At 36.2% G+C, this 18,627-nt stretch overlaps 2 protein-coding genes across 4 annotated transcripts; one reads left to right on the plus strand and one right to left on the minus strand.

Annotated features, from left to right (window-relative positions):
* Nucleotides 1-423: 423 nt before the first annotated feature.
* On the plus strand, nt 424-11,937 carry LOC105455276 (solute carrier family 15 member 1). 3 transcript variants are annotated; one of them, XM_011698486.1, is made up of 10 exons: nt 424-814; nt 2,616-2,656; nt 7,464-7,542; nt 8,101-8,329; nt 8,543-8,811; nt 8,889-8,971; nt 9,406-9,822; nt 9,993-10,227; nt 10,300-10,907; nt 11,046-11,937. In XM_011698486.1, the coding sequence occupies exons 1-10, from the start codon at nt 766-768 to the stop codon at nt 11,223-11,225; spliced, it is 2,190 nt and encodes a 729-aa protein (XP_011696788.1). In that variant the 5' UTR covers nt 424-765; the 3' UTR covers nt 11,226-11,937. The 3 variants fall into 3 exon arrangements, with proteins under 3 accessions (XP_011696788.1, XP_011696790.1, XP_011696789.1); XM_011698488.1 differs by lacking the exon at nt 424-814 and having other exon boundaries at nt 2,651-2,696; XM_011698487.1 differs by lacking the exons at nt 424-814; nt 2,616-2,656 and adding an exon at nt 2,704-4,583.
* Nucleotides 11,938-12,115: 178 nt separating this feature from the next.
* On the minus strand, nt 12,116-18,031 carry LOC105455277. Its single transcript, XM_011698490.1, has 5 exons — nt 17,482-18,031; nt 17,135-17,239; nt 15,858-16,256; nt 13,478-15,790; nt 12,116-13,379 (listed from the first exon to the last, which is right to left on the minus strand). Exons 1-5 carry the CDS (start codon nt 17,623-17,625, stop codon nt 13,296-13,298), a joined length of 3,045 nt encoding a protein of 1,014 aa, XP_011696792.1. The 5' UTR covers nt 17,626-18,031; the 3' UTR covers nt 12,116-13,295.
* Nucleotides 18,032-18,627: the final 596 nt, after the last annotated feature.

The following is an 18,627-nucleotide window of genomic DNA, read 5'->3' on the forward strand; positions in this document are numbered from 1 at the left end:
CCGAGGAAAAAGAACAAAAATGTTCTGTTCGCCGTGCTCATATCATATGGCGCTCGCCCAATATCCCACGGAAAAATACCATTTGTTTATAAGTACGATTTGCTTCTTTTTTTAAATTTGATTTCGAAGTTTTTGAACTCTAATTGCAGCTGGGGAGCAAGCGAGTATACTGATTGTAAGATAAACGAGAACTTACAAAAGATCTTCGCCAGCAGCCGACAAACGATAAATTAATAATTCTCTTATTTTAAATATAATTGACACAATTTTCCTCAAACGTACTTTTTTGGCAGATATATACTGGAATCGATGTGACTAATTATAACGCTTTCGAAGGGACTACTTTGAATTAAGTCAATAGTGGAGCATAATAAGAGCTAGGTACTTATTGTGTATGTATTTTTATTTATAAAGGAAGAATTTTGATATCATCTTATAATTATACAAGGCTTATTGATACCAAGCTTTCGCTAATACACGTTGCAAATAAAAAAAAAAGTCACCCAGAGTGTCCCGCGTCGTTTTTGGATAATCCAAACGATATATAAATCGATATTCATTTCACAACCGCATGCAGGATCTCGAAATTTTCTGTATCACTCATGATAAAAACTTCTGTCTTTGTAATCAGATTTCTTCGCCTTTGTTAGATAAGATGAGGAATGATAATCCATACGCAGTTGATATTACGATCGGAAAGACGGATCAGTGTCCGAGTTAACGTCGTGGAAATAAGCTGAACAGCGCTGAGAAAATCGGTGAAAAATGGATTCAGTCGTATCGAAGAGAAAGAATTCCGAAAACGAAATCCGAGGTATTATTTAACAATTATAATGACAGCGTTTCTTTGTCTCTCCCTTCCCTATGTGTGTGTATATATATGGACATGGCACATATATATAAATAGCTGTAACGTTCTGCGTTAGATTGAGATCAAACGTTAACCGTTATTGGCAATATTCTTATGTATATTTCGTTCCCATGCGATTTGCCTTTCTTTCAATCCGGTCGATTAATTATGTGATCCAAGATATTACTGAAATAAGAATGCTTTTCTCTGATAAACTTATACTTCAGTTAATCGTTATTACACATTCTTTGTTCCCAATAATAAAAATAAATATAAAGTTTTCTTCAGCAGTTCTCAAACACAGCTGCTAATAAAGTTGCAAAGCTTTACGTTGGTTTGACGCAAATCGACTTGCTACTTTAATTTTATAGCAATCAACAAATTTCGGAATGATTAAAATATAATTTATTCATTGTAAGTAAATAATCATCAACTAAATAATTAGTCTTAATAGATAAACTGGAAAATGATTAAACAAGTGATTGACGGAATAACGATTTTGAAAATTGTTCTATTTAACAAGTAAAAAACAAATGTTAGGTAATTTAGGGATTTAATGAACATTTAGATTTTCTTATCTTTTATGGCTTTATGCAATAAACAGAAGACTATTGTTAAAAATTGCATTCTTAAAGATTGACAGAAATCGGCGCGCAGTTTACGATAGTTGAAATTTAAAAGATTTAAAAATTAAAAATATTATTGAGCAATCAACATTTAGCCTTGTTCGTGACCTTTGACTCTTTTCCCATTATTATATAGAATATGCAGTATTTGTACCTTTTGTTTGAAATTATTGTAAAGTCTATTAAATATTATATAATCTTTTAAATTATATAAAAATATTCTATTACTTACATTTGAATAGGTAGAGTAGATAGATAGAGCAGGGTAAATGATTTAATTGATATAAATTGATAGAAGCATCTTTGATTACTGGAATAAAACTAATTTAATTAAACAAAATTTTAAGTTCTATTTAAGAATGAAAAACAATAGCGTACCGATGATAGGCAGGAAATCAGAAAAAATCTTTAGACTAGTAACAGTAAACAATTTTTCTTATCTCTTCAAAGAATGTCGAGTATTGCATCCGTCGATACGGCCGGCGGTAATTGTTAAACTCTGCGATAATAATCTTTTTGTTTCTCTTTCGGCAACGTCATTTATCTAAGGTAAATCGTTGTAATTAATACAGGAAGCATGATAAGAAATTATCGAGTAACGAAACAAAGTCAAAAATGACGTCAACAATATCATTACATTTGTCGAACATATATTATCTGATTTTACTCAATCCCGGTGCTTTCAGAGACTCTATCGCAGTAAATATTCATCGAATATTCAGCAGTTTAATTGTCGAAACTATTTGCCTAATGATTCTTTTATCGGCTTGACACATGATTGGACCGTGACCTAGTTTAAACAGCCAAATCGGCACCATGAATATTGATGATCGGCGTAAATGATCACCAGTTGCTTTCACTAAGATATAGATCCAAATAATTTACTGACAATGATTAGATTGATTTTCAAATAGTAGCAATTAATATCTTAAATTATTCAATTTAAACTATTTATGCCGATATCAAGTAATTATTGTAAATAAAGACACTTTGATGATAAAATTAAGTAATTCTCAGTGTTATACAACTTTGCCAGTCTTAACCTTCTCGTGGTAACGCCTATCTCGAATCACAATCAAGCTCTAATAATGTAAATTATTTTTGTCAGCCTCGTAAATATTTATATTATACGTTTTTAGATCATCCGGATAATCAAAGCAGTTTCGAAGAGCAAGAAGAGGTGAGATCACACTCCTAATCAGGAAATCAGCATCTAATTCGTAAATATATTCAAGAAACACTGTGTATACGTTTATACACTTTATATCTAGGTGTTTAAGATATTTAGATTTAAGATCGCAGATAGATAAATAGATAAGATATGAATGTCTTCATGATCATTTGTATTCCGTAATTCTATCTGATAATTTTGCCTATATCGTGTGGTTCCGGTGCGGCAAGCCACTGCGAAAAATTTGCGTGCCCATACCTGTGATTATTTTCGCTCAATAGTAGCGTTACCGCAAGGTCGAAAAGTTATTATTACCGTATTTAAAAACGTGTTATATAATTCAATGATGACGGCAATGTACGAGACTTACATTTTCAAACGTACATTAATAAACGACGAGAAGAAAAGAAAAACGTAAAAACGAGAATGTAAAATTCTGCGATCTTATGTCGCGACGAAAGAGCTTCCCGCATTTTTCGATATTGCAAAATCAAATGTCCCGCATCGAATTTACATTCACGTTCTGTCGATCGACCGCGATTTCATTAAGCAACTCTTCTCTCTGCCTGTGTTACCTGTCATCGCGCGATCCTACTTGGCCGTTTTACAAGAGATTCCGCAATACATGCGTGATATTCCAGTTTGAGATGAAAGTTCGCACGAAAGTTTCAACGGCGGTTTTTACAACGAACTTTAATTGTGTGGATTTATTTTTTTCGCGAAAGCTTAATTCAATTTCTTCTTCTTGAAATTACGTTATTTAATTAACAGTCCGGATGAAAGCGATTTTTTAATTTTCGTACAATCATATCTATCTCTCAATGCTTATCTTTCGCTGTAAACAAAAGATATGACTATAATAATTCGAATGCAATATGTATATGAGATTATTCTACTACTATATAGATAATACGCACACATATAAAAAAGGTCGCATGTATGTGTACATACGTGTGTAATACGTCACATTACCGGGAACAGAAGCCTAACAATTGAATTGGCGGATACGACAACTCGGTTTTAATTACACTCGTAACATACGCCGCGTGTTTCCGATAACCACACTACTATACAAAATGCACAGCTTCTCCAGCTTTTATTCCGCAGACGCGGATTTAATTTACGTCAACGAGGTCAGCAACATAAGTCACAGATTTCTAATATTAGTATCGCGATATTTCCTATCGATAGTAATAACAGACGAGTTTTGCTGCATACGGGATTAACTGCCGTGATATAAATATTATTCATTAGGTCTGAAAGGGAAAATCAATTTCTTCAAAATCATGATGTTGTATTTTTTGTCTTTCTTCTTATATTATGCATTTTGTATGTAGTGCAATGACGTCTCGCGCTTTCCAATCACGAACTCTCGTAAACTCTCGGAGATAAATCAAGCTTTAATCAAGCAGAAACTGTCACATCCGCGCGTACCTGAACCACCTGCGAAAATGAACGGCGAGTCGCACGTGGCCCTATATATGCGATCACGTACTTTCACGTACGTTGTTCCAAATACTACGCCGGTCTGCGCGCTCGCACTACCGATGTAATGCTCGCCCGTCACGTGTATATATTATGCCTGCTTCGAGATATACCTACTGTGCTTACATGGTGTGGTACCTACCTACCTACCGACTCTGGGCAACAATATTGTGCTCACTCATAGTCGCTGATGTCAGTCTCGATGTACGAGCGCGTACGAACGGAGCCGTCGAAACCGACGACGCGACGAGTGACCGATTGTTGTTGGCTCCTCGATCTGGATGATCGGGGTAGACAAGTGTAACGTATCGGATAGAATATCCTGATGAAGTGAAACGATCCTCGTGGTATTCGATCAGTATTGACATACATCAGTATTCCTTCTCTCTCAAACTCGCTATCGCGATCTACTGCGCGTACGATGGCCGTGAATAAAATGCATGTGCGGCAGGTAAATTTCTTACCTACACTTATTTTTGTACTTAAATATTAGTCATTGTATAATTTAACTAATCGTGCTTATTTTTCTGAAGGACAGCGATAAATTAGAAATTGCGTTTGCGCGCTAGAATATCGAAGAAATATCGGAAGAATATTTCAGAATTTTATAAAATAAAAAAACGAGAGAAGAGAGACGAAATCTTTGCAGATTTGCAAAGCACATGTGTTTGTTCATATTTTTACATAAAAATATAACGCGAATTTGTGTAATTCGGCGTCTCGCTGCTTTAATAAAAAGATCAAATCATTGTATGTTGATCTTCGTAGAGACTTTTATGGAAAAATACAATTGGAATCGCGAAAATGATTAGAAATAATTGGAAAATCATTCGAATCCAATATTGTACATTATTTGTTTTAATAGATTTATTTAATGGTTTATTAGTCCAATAGTATTTTTGCACAAGAGATGTATAGATCCGTGAATTCATACAGAAACTACTGTATTCTTCGAAATATTTTGTAAATAACTTCACATCCTTCTTTTGCACATTTTTACTGATGCGCTAAAAAGAAAATGTATTATGATTTATACAGTCTTATATAATCACAATAGTTGATGTGAATAGATTTGGAGGTTTAAACCGGTTTTTCAATTGAGCGCTCTGGCTCACTTCCATTCACCTCAGCATCCGACTAATTCCCTTAATCACGGCCGACTACTATACTTTCTCTGAGATGCAAGTTTTTCTTCAAATTCTCTAATCCATTCCGATCGTGCGATAACCTCGTTCCGGATATCGCGAGACGTCGATTTCCGTATACGATCAAAAAGTATTAATAAAGATTAGTAAATATTGATGATGTTGCCATACATCTGACATTAGATCATCCTTTCAAATTTCTTTTTCACATACATATACATTATCATCAAATTTTTTATCCACAACGTAATTACTCGACGAGCATTATCGAGATTCAGATTTGATTTGGAACAATCGTTGGGAGGAAAGTACAGATATTGCAGATAAAGATATCTCTGTAATCACGAGTTTTGTCATATTCGTACGTACTACGTAAATGCATTAATCGTCGTAAAAGAATCGCGCTTTATCGTTTGTAAATATTCTACATGTTTTTATCGGTTTGCATTCGTGCAAACTTTCAACAAAGCAATAATATGAAATGTAGAGTGTCTCAGAAATTACCCCTCTGATATTAATTCTCCTTTAATAATAGAAAAATTTTATTTATACTTGTAGTATCTTGGAAATATGATAATAATCCACACATAAAATTATATTAAATATTAAACTAATTAAAAACATATCTCTAATGTTTATCAAAGTTATTATATATAAAATATAAATAATAATAGTTTACGTTGTATTAAGGCTTTCCAATAATCTTTGAAAATTAAAATATTATTTTTATCGGAAGAATTGACGCGCGTTCGCTTTCTTTAAGAATATATATAATTAACATTCATTACTAGTGATATTTTCAACGGTGTCCTGTTTTTCCACGATAGCATTCAAGCGTCTGCTAAGCAAGGTTTCAACAACAGCATATAACAATAAATTGATAATATCTCAAACAAATGTGGTATTTTCTGAGATTCCTTATAAACGATATTGTTATGGCGTCTCAGAAATTAACTACAGCTTGTAATACAATTATTTCATAACAATCTGGAATTACGTCGCGCAATTTTTAAACCTCAGTGCTTTCTGTATCAACTGATAGCGTATCATAATGCAATTTATATTATACTTTACATCATTCACTATCGATGCTCGCGTACCAATCATATGTACGTCAGAGGACAATGTTATCATCGGTTTAATTGTTAAAGCAATAACTGGAAATGAACGTTGTTGCGAGAATACTTATTTATTTCATAATAATCTCTTTACGCGTTAAAAGTTTCTTGAAGCAGAAACATGCTTTGAATTGTTGTAGCTAAGTTTTTTGCACAATACTTGTGAACAATTTTTTTTAGAAACATCGCTTTTTTAAGCGCAGTTTTTTAAACGCAAAAACAGCTGCACACAATTTTGTTAAATATTAAAAAATTTGCATGAATTTATAAATTTCAAGAATTTTTTTTTATTACTACATTGATTATATTCCATAGATATTTTTCTCTCATCTTTTTGTCATGTTTTAATAAATGTTACCTTAAATTTTCTTATATTGTTCTACATTTGTATTTCGATTTCAAATTTTTTTACTTTTTGAAAGTAGAAAAGTAACGATACGACAGAAAAGACACACACGTATTCGTAATTAGAGAATATCGCTCAACAATGCCAATTATCTTGTGTTAAGTATCGTATAGTACAGGCTCATTTTGTTATCTCGTTTCTGAAGAGTCTTTAGTTTCATGTCTTTATCGTCAAGACACAAATGATAATTCGGTCGGTACGACCTTCGCATTTCGATCCTCGCTAGGAAACGCTAGAAAATAAATGTGCCTATGTAACAATGATGTTAATCGGGTCAATGTGATTGCGCTAGATCTTTTTCTTTGAAAAGCTGCTTTCGTAACTTGGGTCAAATGTCTCGTTAGCGGCAAATTAAAAAATTGATTTTATTTTAGTATCAACTAGATTCAAGAATTAAAATCAGCAAATTATTTATAGTTCGAAAAAAAATTACTAAGGTATTCAACTTAATTTCCATTCAATCCTTTATGGATCAATAAATTGCTCTGTTGAAACTTGTGAAAATTATTATACATATCTTGATAGTAAAATAAACAATAAAATAAGCTAAAATTATTTAGCATAAAATAATTTCGTATTATTATATATTTAACGTAATCGTATTCAATTTTAATATTTTATTACAAAAAATATATATAATTTTCTTCTTAAAAAATTTTTAGAAACCAAAATATCCCAAAGCGGTGTTTTTCATTATCAGCAATGAATTCTGCGAAAGATTTTCTTTCTATGGAATGCGCAGTAAGTATATACATCGCGATCATCAACATCAATTTAAGTATTGGATTGCGTTAGTCACATTCTGCAATTTATGTCATTTAAAAATAACACTGCGATAATTAGAACAATTACTCTTTCAATTGTAATTTACTAAAATTATAGTATAATTTTTAATTGAAAACACAGAATAAATTTCTCGCTCTAATATTTTGTATGAACAATTGTATAAATTGATTGAATGCAGTTTAATCTAACATATGTCATTATGGATATATGAGTAACAAATTGATAATTTTTAACGAATATGATATTTTTTGAGAGTCTCTTGTGTATTATTGTTTAATTTAATTTTTTTAATAGAGAATAATCTTATTACGTTTTACTTATTAGTTATCTTTTCGATAATCCGTAAAAACGTCAAATATAAGATTATAAAATACGATGGGCGGTATTTAATTGTTTTTATTTAATTCTAAAATGCTGATAAGATATTAAGAGACTAAGTAACTTTGACGTTAATCTTGTGAATCTACATAACTTAGTGGAGATATTGTGAATTAACACGAAATTATTTTTTAGCCGTTCTGTCGCTGTATTTATTTAATATGCTGCGCTATAGTGAAAGTACATCTACAATAATCTATCATGTCTTCACCTGTTTCGTCTACTTCTTCCCGGTGGTGGGTGCGATCATATCTGATTCATGGCTCGGAAAGTTCAATACCATTTTGTATTTGAGTATTATTTACGCACTCGGACAAGTGATTCTATCCCTGAGTGCGGCAACTCCCATTGGATTGCCCCAACGGTCAGTATAAAATATGCTTAAAACAACCACAATATTAACACAAACGAATCAATACAGAATATAGAAAAAATTCAACTTTTCTATATCTAAAATTGCATCTAAATTTAAATATTAATTAAATAAAATTTAACTTAAATATCATTTATGTGCTGCTAATTTGAAAGACTTTTTAATTTCTGTCGACGAAAAGAATACATTTTTTTCAATTTTCAGAGAATTTTCCATATTAGGTTTATTCCTAATAGCGTTTGGTACAGGCGGAATAAAACCTTGTGCGTCGGCTTTCGGAGGCGATCAGTTTATTGTACCTCAGCAGGAACGACAATTGGCGACGTTCTTTTCCCTCTTCTACTTTTCTATTAACACAGGCTCCTTAATCTCTACTTTGCTAACTCCGGTGCTTCGTGAAACGAAGTGCTTTGATGATGATTGTTACTTCGTGGCATTTTTAGTGCCGGCCGTTCTAATGGTTGCATCGATTAGTAAGGATGAGAAAGCATGAAATACATCTCCCACCCGTATAGATGTATTTCTTCTATTAATGACAATTTATTTTCAGTTGTATTTGTCTTGGGGAAAAGACTGTATAAAATGGTGAAACCCTCAGGCAATCTCATTGTCAAGGTTACCAAGTGCGTTTGCGTAAGTCGTATATATCACCGAAATCTCAAATTATTTTAAATACTTCGAAGACTCACAATAAAGATTATCTGCTGGATCAGACTATCGCAAAAATTGAATGACAAATTATTATTTAACAAATAATTTAGACAAATCTAAAATAGTTTGGAATTTATATTTAATTTTTGTCACACTGACGATGCTCTTGCGTACGGATTTAAATTTATAATTCGTGGAATTAGTGAATTCCTGAACGCGGAAATGAGCGAATTTTTAAATATTTCTAAAATATTATGGATCTACGGATTTTTAGATTTTCGGCTACAAAAATTAAGAGTTCTTAACTTTTCTCTTTTATACTCTTTGATTCTATGAATTTTTAATTTCATAAAACTCTTTGAATTAATTCAGACATCCCTTAAGATAAATGTACCCTCTTTGTTTCAAAAAACCAGCATGCGATCTACAATAAAATGAAGGGCAAAGGAGAAAAACGCGATCATTGGCTCGATAATGCCGATGATGTTTACGACACTAAGCTGATCGAAGATGTCAAAATCGTAATACGAGTCCTAAAATTGTTTATACCACTGCCAATATTCTGGGCGCTTTACGATCAGCAAGGCTCTCAATGGACATTCCAAGCAACGCGGATGGATGGCCAAATAGGCAGTTTCGTTTTGCTGCCCGATCAATTGCAAGCTGTCAATCCGTTGTTGATCATCATCTTCATACCAATCTTCGAGACTTGTATCTATCCGGCTTTCGCCAAAATACATTTCATCAATACCCCCTTGAAGAAGCTCGTCGTCGGCGGTCTCTTGGCTAGCGTAGCTTTCATCGCAGCTGGTATCGTCGAATTACAGATTGAGGTGTGTTACATCAACAAAGAAATTTTATGTACATTATTCGAAATATTTGAAATCTATCTATGATGAATGTGAATGCTTATTCAAAATCTCTTAAAGTTATTGAAGTTTTAATATATTATTTATATATTACTGCATGTAGAAAAGTGTAATATTTCAATTTCAATTTCTAGAAAACATATCCAAAGTTACCGACAAACGGATTTGCTCAAATCCGAATTTTCAATACAATGAATTGCAACGTGAATGTAAATATGGTAAATCAAGGCCTAGCTGTAGATATAGGTCCAGTAAGTATGGTAGAAATTTTAGAAGTGAAAGCAGCCGGATCTGTTACAATACCCTACACAGCAGATTTCACAGAATGTTATAATAAGGGCTACACCGATTTGAATAAAAATGAACAAGGTAAAATTCATTAACTTTGGATATCGAAAAATGTAATTTACGTTATTTTAAAAATAACTTTTTTTTTATCAGGAGAAATTACGGGTATGGAGGCCGTTGCAACATCATGGGTGATAACGCCCACGTCCTTGGGATTACAATATAGTTATAAAGATATGGTAGACAAACCGGAGAAGGGTAAGCCAACGGTCCGCAGTCTCATCTATCTTCAGCCTGGATTAAAAAACGCCACATTAAACGTCGTCGACAGTGACGGCAAGAGTGCAGTGTCAATTCCGGTCAGTTCGCATTTCTCAGAGTCGGACTTACAACAAATCGAGAATCCACGTGAATACGACATCTATTTAGACAAAAAACTGTTGGAAAAGAATGTGCCTCTCAAATCCGGTGGAGTGTACACCGTGGTAGGGTCCTACGTTACGCAAAATGTTGAACCGAATATCGTTGGCAAAACGGTCACGGTCACGCCACCCAATTCGCTGCACATGGCTTGGATGTTACCGCAATACATTATCATCACGATGGGCGAGGTGATGTTCTCCGTGACGGGTCTGCAGTTTGCCTTTACTCAGGCTCCGGTGACTATGAAGTCCCTGCTGACGGCGGGTTGGTTGCTGAGCGTGGCCTTCGGCAATCTCATTGTGGTGATCATAAAGGGCTCGCATCCCTTCGAGCGGCAAGTAAGTAAAATCAAAACCGATTATATCGATGAAATTCACGCGATTCACTGCTCTTAATACCCATTTTTCCTATTTTCACATTTCATACGATCTGTCTTTTAATTAAACGTTGAATTTATTTATTCATTTATTTCACAGGTGTACGAAATTTTCCTATATGCCGTTTTAATGGCGGTAGTTATGGTTATATTCGGCGTGATGACCCTATTCTACAAATATGTAGAAATACCAGAGGAAGAAGAAGATAGTGATGGGGATATACCTTTAGAAGGGAAGATGGGGAATGTCAATTCGGCCTACAAAGAGGATGAAAAATGACAACGAGAAAAGACTGACAAATGAGAAATAATAATTTTCACGTATTCTCTCATTCGAAAAGTAGGAACTGCACGTATCGCAGCCTATTAAAATACGAAGGGTATGATTGCTCGTACATCGAGAGTTCGTTCATTTTTATTGGACATCTATAAGCCTCGAGAGTACGGCAAGATACAGGAATCTTTTTTCCTAACACAATCTCACCTCTCAATTTTTCATAAAATTAATTATGACAGACTGAAGATACGCATTCTATAACAGCAAATCTATAATTCATTTCAATTTAAAAAGAGAGTGGGAGTCCATGTAATGAGAAACGTCATATTTTATATTTTAGTACAACATTTAAAATTTTAAATATTGTAAATAAGAAATCTAAATAGTTTTTATATTCTTGCAAATTATGCAATCTTGCAAGATTAGCAAAAATTGGAAAGTTGTGCAAGTGCTGTGAATGATACAATCGATATTGAGAATTTTAAAGAGTAAAAAATTAATTAAATTATAAAAATATTTTTATGAGTGAAAAATGTTAAAACAAGCGAGCGAAAGTGCTTAAATAGTATTTTTAAAAATATTAAAAAAACTTTTGCATTGTTAATAACTGAGTTCAATAGACTGAGCGTTTACTGAGCTACTTCATCTATTGAATGCAATCAACCAGTATATAATGAGAGCTTTTAATTCGAAGTTTTAAATAAAAATTGTATCTGAAAATTGTTATATAAATTCGAAATTTTACTTTACAAATTTTTTACACAAAAAAGATAATATAATTAGCAACAATTGTGCGATAGTTATTTAAATTGTACAAAAAAATAAATAAATAAAATATTACTAAACATATAGAGGTATATTTAAATTCTAAAATAATCAAAATTACGTGTGAATATTTCTGAACTATGTATATAATTCATATAATAACATTTATTTTCGCAAGTCCCGCTAAATTTCCATAAGCTCTAGCATAACGTAATAATGCGTGTCGTCATGTGAGACAAGAATTTCAAAAGTGCAGTAAATTGATTAATTACTTCATGTAAAGCTTACCGCCGAACATTGATACATCATCTTGCAAAATCCACATGCTGGAGAAATAATTTTTTTTTTAAATCAAGAGAGTTTTCGACAGATAATGTTTCTCTCTCTGTCAGTTTCTGCGCCGATATCCATAGTATTTAATGAAATTGAACCGCAAATTCTTCAAATACGTTTGCAAAATCGTCCGTATAGACTAATAATGATCGTCCAGCCCTAACACAATATCTCGCCCTTTCACTTCAATAAATATAGAATAAGAGTAACCGACTTATCTATATAGTCAATTTGTCTCTAGCCCTCTAATATGATTCATACGCGGAAAGATTGTAATAAAGAATTTTACATTATCCCTTTAAACACAACCTGCCTTCCCTTTCACAATCTAAAACTATTTCGCATCATCACTCTTCCCTCCCGAGTTTCGTCCGTTCATTTTTAATATATATAATTAATTCCGTAATTTTATACAGCTAATTGCAAGATCAATTCTAACTTTTCTATGATATAGCATAATTCATTTCACTATGAATACCATTACATACACAGTGATTCTTAATTTCACGCGATAAATGGACACATAGTAATATTCGATAGATATAATCTTGGCTCTTTATCGGAACACTTTTTTCTACTTGTATTTATCGTATGCAATTAAGGATCGCCCGTATAAACAAAGTGCTCCAGCGTCCTCTCATCTTTTTTTCGAAACTTGTCGCTCTACCGGTTCAGTCATTAAAATTTGTTAACAATGAGAATTCTATACATTCTTGGCATCTCTCGATAAGTCGATTAACGATAATCGACGTACGAAACTTTATTTACGCTGCGTAATCTAAGAAACGCCAGTATTGTGAGAGACGCGCTGTACACTCATTTCATTGATTGCACCATGTCCAAAATACGATACTCTTTCGAGCCTTGCAAATCTGATCCGCGTACTTACCCATCGCATCGCCTAATAGATCTATTTAGCAATCCCGTGTAGCGTATATAGTATATCAGCTATAAACGAAAGATCGTGATCAGTGGTTAGTACAAAGACAGAGGACTAACGAAGAAACGCTTCTTGTCGTCGCACTTTGCCCCGCCTCGACGTTTAGCAAAATCTTCCTTCTGAAATAGATAATCATTTTCGTGACAACCTCATTTGCGCGAACGCGAATTGTCTTCGCATTCAATGACAAAGATAATGCGTCACTTTAAAGACTCACCGTGTGTCCTCGTATCTTGTCCAACACCTCGCGTGCAGTGTCATAAGCGAACGAGCCCACGACGTGGGCGGCTGCGGTGACTAGCGTCTCCGGTAGGATGCGAACAGGATCGGCGGTTTGCTCGCCAATGGATGCCTTCCTCGAGCCTACGTTGGAGCTTGATTTACTGGAAGATCCACTCGCACGACCGGAGGACTGGTGCGGAGGATCGACCGAAGCTCCTTGTGGAGTACTATTGGTGCAGTAGGCGTACTCTGGATAATTACCGGCGTGGCAATGCCTCTCGTTCGTCGATTTACTGGAAGATCCACTCGCTCGACCGGAGGACTGGTACGGAGGATCGACTGAAGTTCCTTGCGGAGTACTGTTGGCGCAATAGGTGCACTCTGGATAATTACCGCCGTGGCAATGCCTCTCGTTCGTCTTGGTTTCCTTCACGCAGCAACTGCCGATGGAGCAATAGGTGCACTCGGGATAACTACCGCCGTGGCAATGTCTTTCGTTCGTCTTGGTTTCCTTCGCGCAACTACTGCCGACACGTCCTGCATCCTGATCGTTTCTCGAAGCCGCAGTCGCTGTCGCCGTTGCCGTCGCTGTCCCTTTCGTCGTCGCCGTTTCCAGTACGTCCTTGGCCGTCATCACTTGCTCGTATTTACCGATGCCATAGGCCTCAGTATAAATGTCGGTCGTGTCGGTGACCGATGTGGTGTGCGAGTGGAAGCTCTGCGTGAGGTCGTTCGAATCGGTCTGGCAGCTGCACTGCGACTGCGTCTTCGAGTCGCAGTGCGTACGCACGGTCAGGTAACTCGTATGCGAGTTTCTCACGTCGTCGTACGAGCTGCTTGCGTTGTCGCGGCTGTCGCATCCAACGTCATCTCGAGGGTTCTTCCATTCTGAGCGCTGCTCTGAACGCGACGACTTCGAGCAGCGAGTATCCTGAACCGCAGGTAAGGTCTCCGCCACGAACGAGTAGGCTCCGCCGGATCGTTTTTCCAAATCGGCGTTAACACGCTCGTTGAGATCTGCCGATTGATGCTCGTTGTAGATCTTACCATGAACATCTACCACGTAAATGGAGCCCGACGTCGACGGACTCGTGTCGGCGAATTGTGAAGTTTGCTGCTCGGGATTTCCCTCGTTTGTCGAGAAATGCTCTTCGTTGAAGTGCATGAAGCTCGTAGGTGAGGGCGGCTCTGACAAAAGTTCGAAGCTGGGCGAATCCCGATTGCTGTCGTGTCGTCGTTGCTCGGCGGCGGGCTCCTCAAAATGTATAATCAAGTCATCTCTGTTCTCCGAAGCGGGCATCTGGATGATCTCGAAGGCATCATCGTCCTCCTCCTCTTGATCGCACGACCAGAAGCTGGTTTTATCGATATCCGAGTTGTTGCAGCACCAGACATCTCTACGACGACCTTCGTCCAATATTTGGTGCCCGGTGACGGAGCAGCTCATGCGAAGCTCATTCTCGAGCATCCCCAGAGTTTCATCGTACGGTATCGGGTTCGTCTGAGGCGTGTTCTTCCGAGGAATCGGAAAATCCTCCCGCGCATTATTCTGAGATTGTTCTTTGCCGATATCACTATTCAAATTATCAGTGATTACCGGGGCAGTCCGTTGATGACATTTCTTCTTTCTTTTCCCCTTTTCTTCTTTCTTTTCTCCTTTTACAAAAATACCTTTTTCGTGAAGAGCTTTTTTAATCTCTTCCGGTTTCGCTTGCCGCGAAACATTATCTGCCGTAGTCGCGTTTCGCAACTCGCACTTACATTCGCCGAACGTACACGCGTCATCGCTCGACTGCTCTCCATCCTGAGGCCTCATCTTCCTCTGGTTCTTCTCACTTGAGCGGAAATACAAAATATCGTCGATATCGAAGAAAGTGGGCAATTCTTTCGGGTGACGAAGGTGCGACTGGCTTCGAGATTGATTGTGTTTCTTCGAAGGGGCAGACGTAAGGGGAACACTGTTCAGCATGTCTGTCATCTCCTTCACTACCTCTCGACTGATCGTAGATATCACATCTTTCTTCATCTGTGGATCTTCCGCAATGTTTACGTTTTGCGGCTCGTCCACACGTTCGATCGAGGCATCGCTCGACTGCTCCTCGTCCTGAGATCTCATCCTCTTTTGATTCTTCTCATTTGAGTCGAAGCATCTAGGATGTCGTTTCGAGAGAGAAGAATATGATTGATTGCGAGATCGATCTAGTACCTTTAATAAAGGATGCACAAAGGAGTCTAGACGTTTGTTCAGCACCTCCGTGACGTTTTTCACCACCTCGTGTGTGATCGTAGACACCATGTCCTTTTTCATCTGCGAAACGACAAGATTAACCGTTTCAGTATACACGAATACATTTTCAGTTAGTCGTATCACTTACCACTTCCATGTATTCGGTAAACCACGGAGGGGACACCGTGTCTGAATAACACCGTAACGCCGGAGTGTTCGACACTTTTGGAATTTCCACGTCCTCCAATTCTGTCTGTTCATCGCTCGACTCGTCGCATCGCTTTATATGCAATTTCCTTTGATTTGACGGTACTTTTCGGGTTGAACGCTTCTGTTTGTCGAATTCGGAATTCGGTTCTGGCATAGATCCATCGCTCTTCTCGGTAAAGGACGAGGCCGGATTGCCATTGACATTTCGCGACTCTTTGTTCGGACAACAGATCTCGCTCGTTCCGGAACATTGTTCGTCGCTGCACGACGTAGGCACGTGAAAAGTGCCCACAATCAATGGAATCGCCGTATTTACCATGAAGGCGTTTTTGGCGAGCTAAAACAAAAGATACGAAACGGCTTATTTCTGCAGTTTTCACGATTAAAACGTACAATGCAAAGTTAAAATTATTGTTAACAAATAAGTCTTTGTGCAATAATTATCTTAAGTCTAAGGATCAGAAAATTTTATAAAATAATTTGCATTCATATCAAATATGACTTTACATTTAATCAATTTAATCAGTTTTCGCGCTTGATATATTTTTAATAATAAGTTTTAATAATAAGTTGACAAATTTTAATATTTCTTTTAACATTATTTTTCTGTCTGCAATTATCTCTTAGATAGCGCCGCTCTGTCTAATATTAAATAAAAAATAAAATCCAAACTGCAGAAGTAAATTACATTATCTTTTTCGATAATTTGTATATTAACTTGTCAAAAATTCGTAAAAATTATTAGAAAATACATAAACTGAATCCAATTCAAATTTCGTGATCAAAAGAATTCAAAAGAGAGAAATCGATCAAAATGAGTTGCAAATTTGAATTTTAATTTTAGAGAAAAAAATTGTTCAAGTTAGAGAACATAATGAAAAATAGAAACATCTTTTAGACGAGTGCAAAATATAAATCAGATTTGATTCTCGTGATCGCTTGTCAAAGTATATTCTAATAAATCAAATAATTTTTCAAAAGTATATCAAAATTATTTTGAACCTAACCTCTCATTCGATTCTTGAGAGAAGTAAATATTTTAATGCGTTGCGTGAAATGAGATACAATTACAATTATAGTATATAGATGTATGTGCACATATATATACATATATATATGTATATATATGTGTGTGTATGTGTGTGTGTGTGTGTATAGATATATGTATCATGTATATAACATATATATCTATATATATGTATATATAACCCATACCTTCAATGCTTCGTGAAACTCGCATTCCGAATCGATTGGAACGTCGTCCCCGTCATCGTCGATGTAGAAGATGCGTCTGTCTCTTGGCACTCCAAATTGCTTCCACTACAATAGACACGAAAAGTTCGCGTCATTCGTGTTAATTACATATACAGGGAGCATCGAAAAAAAAAAGTATATTCAGTGACGGGGAACTCGTGGATTGGTCGCATTTCGTTTTATTTTCTAGATCTCGACATGGAAAACAAAACTTTAACTCTTTAATATTAATTTAAATACTGTAGGAATATAACAGTTGTTCGAACGCGCATACTTTTAAGCGTTTGACACGGTGGGAGGAGACTCACCAGCTCCGTCCGCAACTTCTTCAAGTCGAAGTTGTACGAGCGCGGAATGATGACAATATTCTCCTTGTCGAAAGCCTCGCCGATGCCCTCCTTCACCCGGAAGCAGTAGTACTCCTCGGAGTCGTTCGCCGTTGTCGTCGACATGGTCGCGGGTTGTCGATAACGCACTCTCACGCTTCCTCGGACTTCGGACGTTGCGCAAGATGGAGAATGTCCGTGGCCGCCGCGCTGCCGCCGCGGTCTCTGTACACTTTGTCCTCACGCTTTGGACAATGCCAAATGAGTTTCTTCTCGTTTCTCCTCGGTGACCGATCTACTGACGCGTCGGACGTTCTGTTCTGCAACGTGGACGGTTACGTTACGGAACAGTCAACGGCAACAAGAGACGCATAGCGGGTATCCAGCGGGGGCGAGTGGCGGTGATAGCAGATGACAGTCCGATGTTGACGATTGTTGACGAAACGGAACGGCCGACAATTCCCAGAGAGAAGCTCAGAAGCGTGAGAGAGGCCACGTCGGCTTTTTGGGTTGGACCGGCGATCTCCCCCGTACATTAGCGCCCCACATCCACGTTTTCAAAAAAGGAACTACGTACCACGTCTATCTTATACCATTGTCGATCAAATCATAGCATTAGAACGTGGTTCGTGTCCGTGCTAATCGCGTATTATATGTATATGCCACATTCTTCTTTCTCTTTTGTCTTTCTTTTTCTTTCAATTTCTCGCAAAACTTCATATTACATAAATTAATTATATATATTTTTTAAATTAAAGATTTTAATACAAGTACATATATTAAATGTTATATGTTAAAGCTGATGATATCATACAAATAATATATATAATAAATTAAAAAGAATTGCCAGTGTAAAATTGCAATTTAAAACATTTATGCTTTTAGGCTTTCGTATGAAATATCTAAGATAATTTTATCATTATTATTATTATTATACATTATATACATATACATATAGCACGGAATAGAACCAAACAATAATATACATAACACGGAACAATATCGGAGACTGTGTCACTCGCCGGAAATATCTGAGAGAGGATTTCCGAATGCGCAATTTTTCGAAATCACGTCTACGTTCTCGTGCTATGATTTGATCGACAATGTTATAAGATAGACGTGGTACGT

Source organism: Wasmannia auropunctata, unplaced genomic scaffold (genome assembly GCF_000956235.1).
Source record: "Wasmannia auropunctata unplaced genomic scaffold, wasmannia.A_1.0 LD335903.1, whole genome shotgun sequence".
Lineage (NCBI taxonomy): Eukaryota > Metazoa > Arthropoda > Insecta > Hymenoptera > Formicidae > Wasmannia > Wasmannia auropunctata.

What these genes read in the sequence shown, in the direction of transcription:
- LOC105455276 (XM_011698486.1), top strand. Translation starts at nt 766, where the DNA reads ATGGATTCAGTCGTATCGAAGAGAAAGAATTCCGAAAACGAAATCCGA. An exon ending in CCCATTGGATTGCCCCAACG is followed by an intron (nt 8,330 to 8,542) that starts GTCAGTATAAAA and finishes TTCAATTTTCAG; the next exon opens with AGAATTTTCCATATTAGGTT. An exon ending in AGGTTACCAAGTGCGTTTGC is followed by an intron (nt 8,972 to 9,405) that starts GTAAGTCGTATA and finishes TCAAAAAACCAG; the next exon opens with CATGCGATCTACAATAAAAT.
- LOC105455277 (XM_011698490.1), bottom strand. Translation starts at nt 17,625, where the DNA reads ATGTCGACGACAACGGCGAACGACTCCGAGGAGTACTACTGCTTCCGG. An exon ending in AGAAGTTGCGGACGGAGCTG is followed by an intron (nt 17,240 to 17,481) that starts GTGAGTCTCCTC and finishes TGTCTATTGTAG; the next exon opens with TGGAAGCAATTTGGAGTGCC. An exon ending in TTACCGAATACATGGAAGTG is followed by an intron (nt 15,791 to 15,857) that starts GTAAGTGATACG and finishes GTCGTTTCGCAG; the next exon opens with ATGAAAAAGGACATGGTGTC.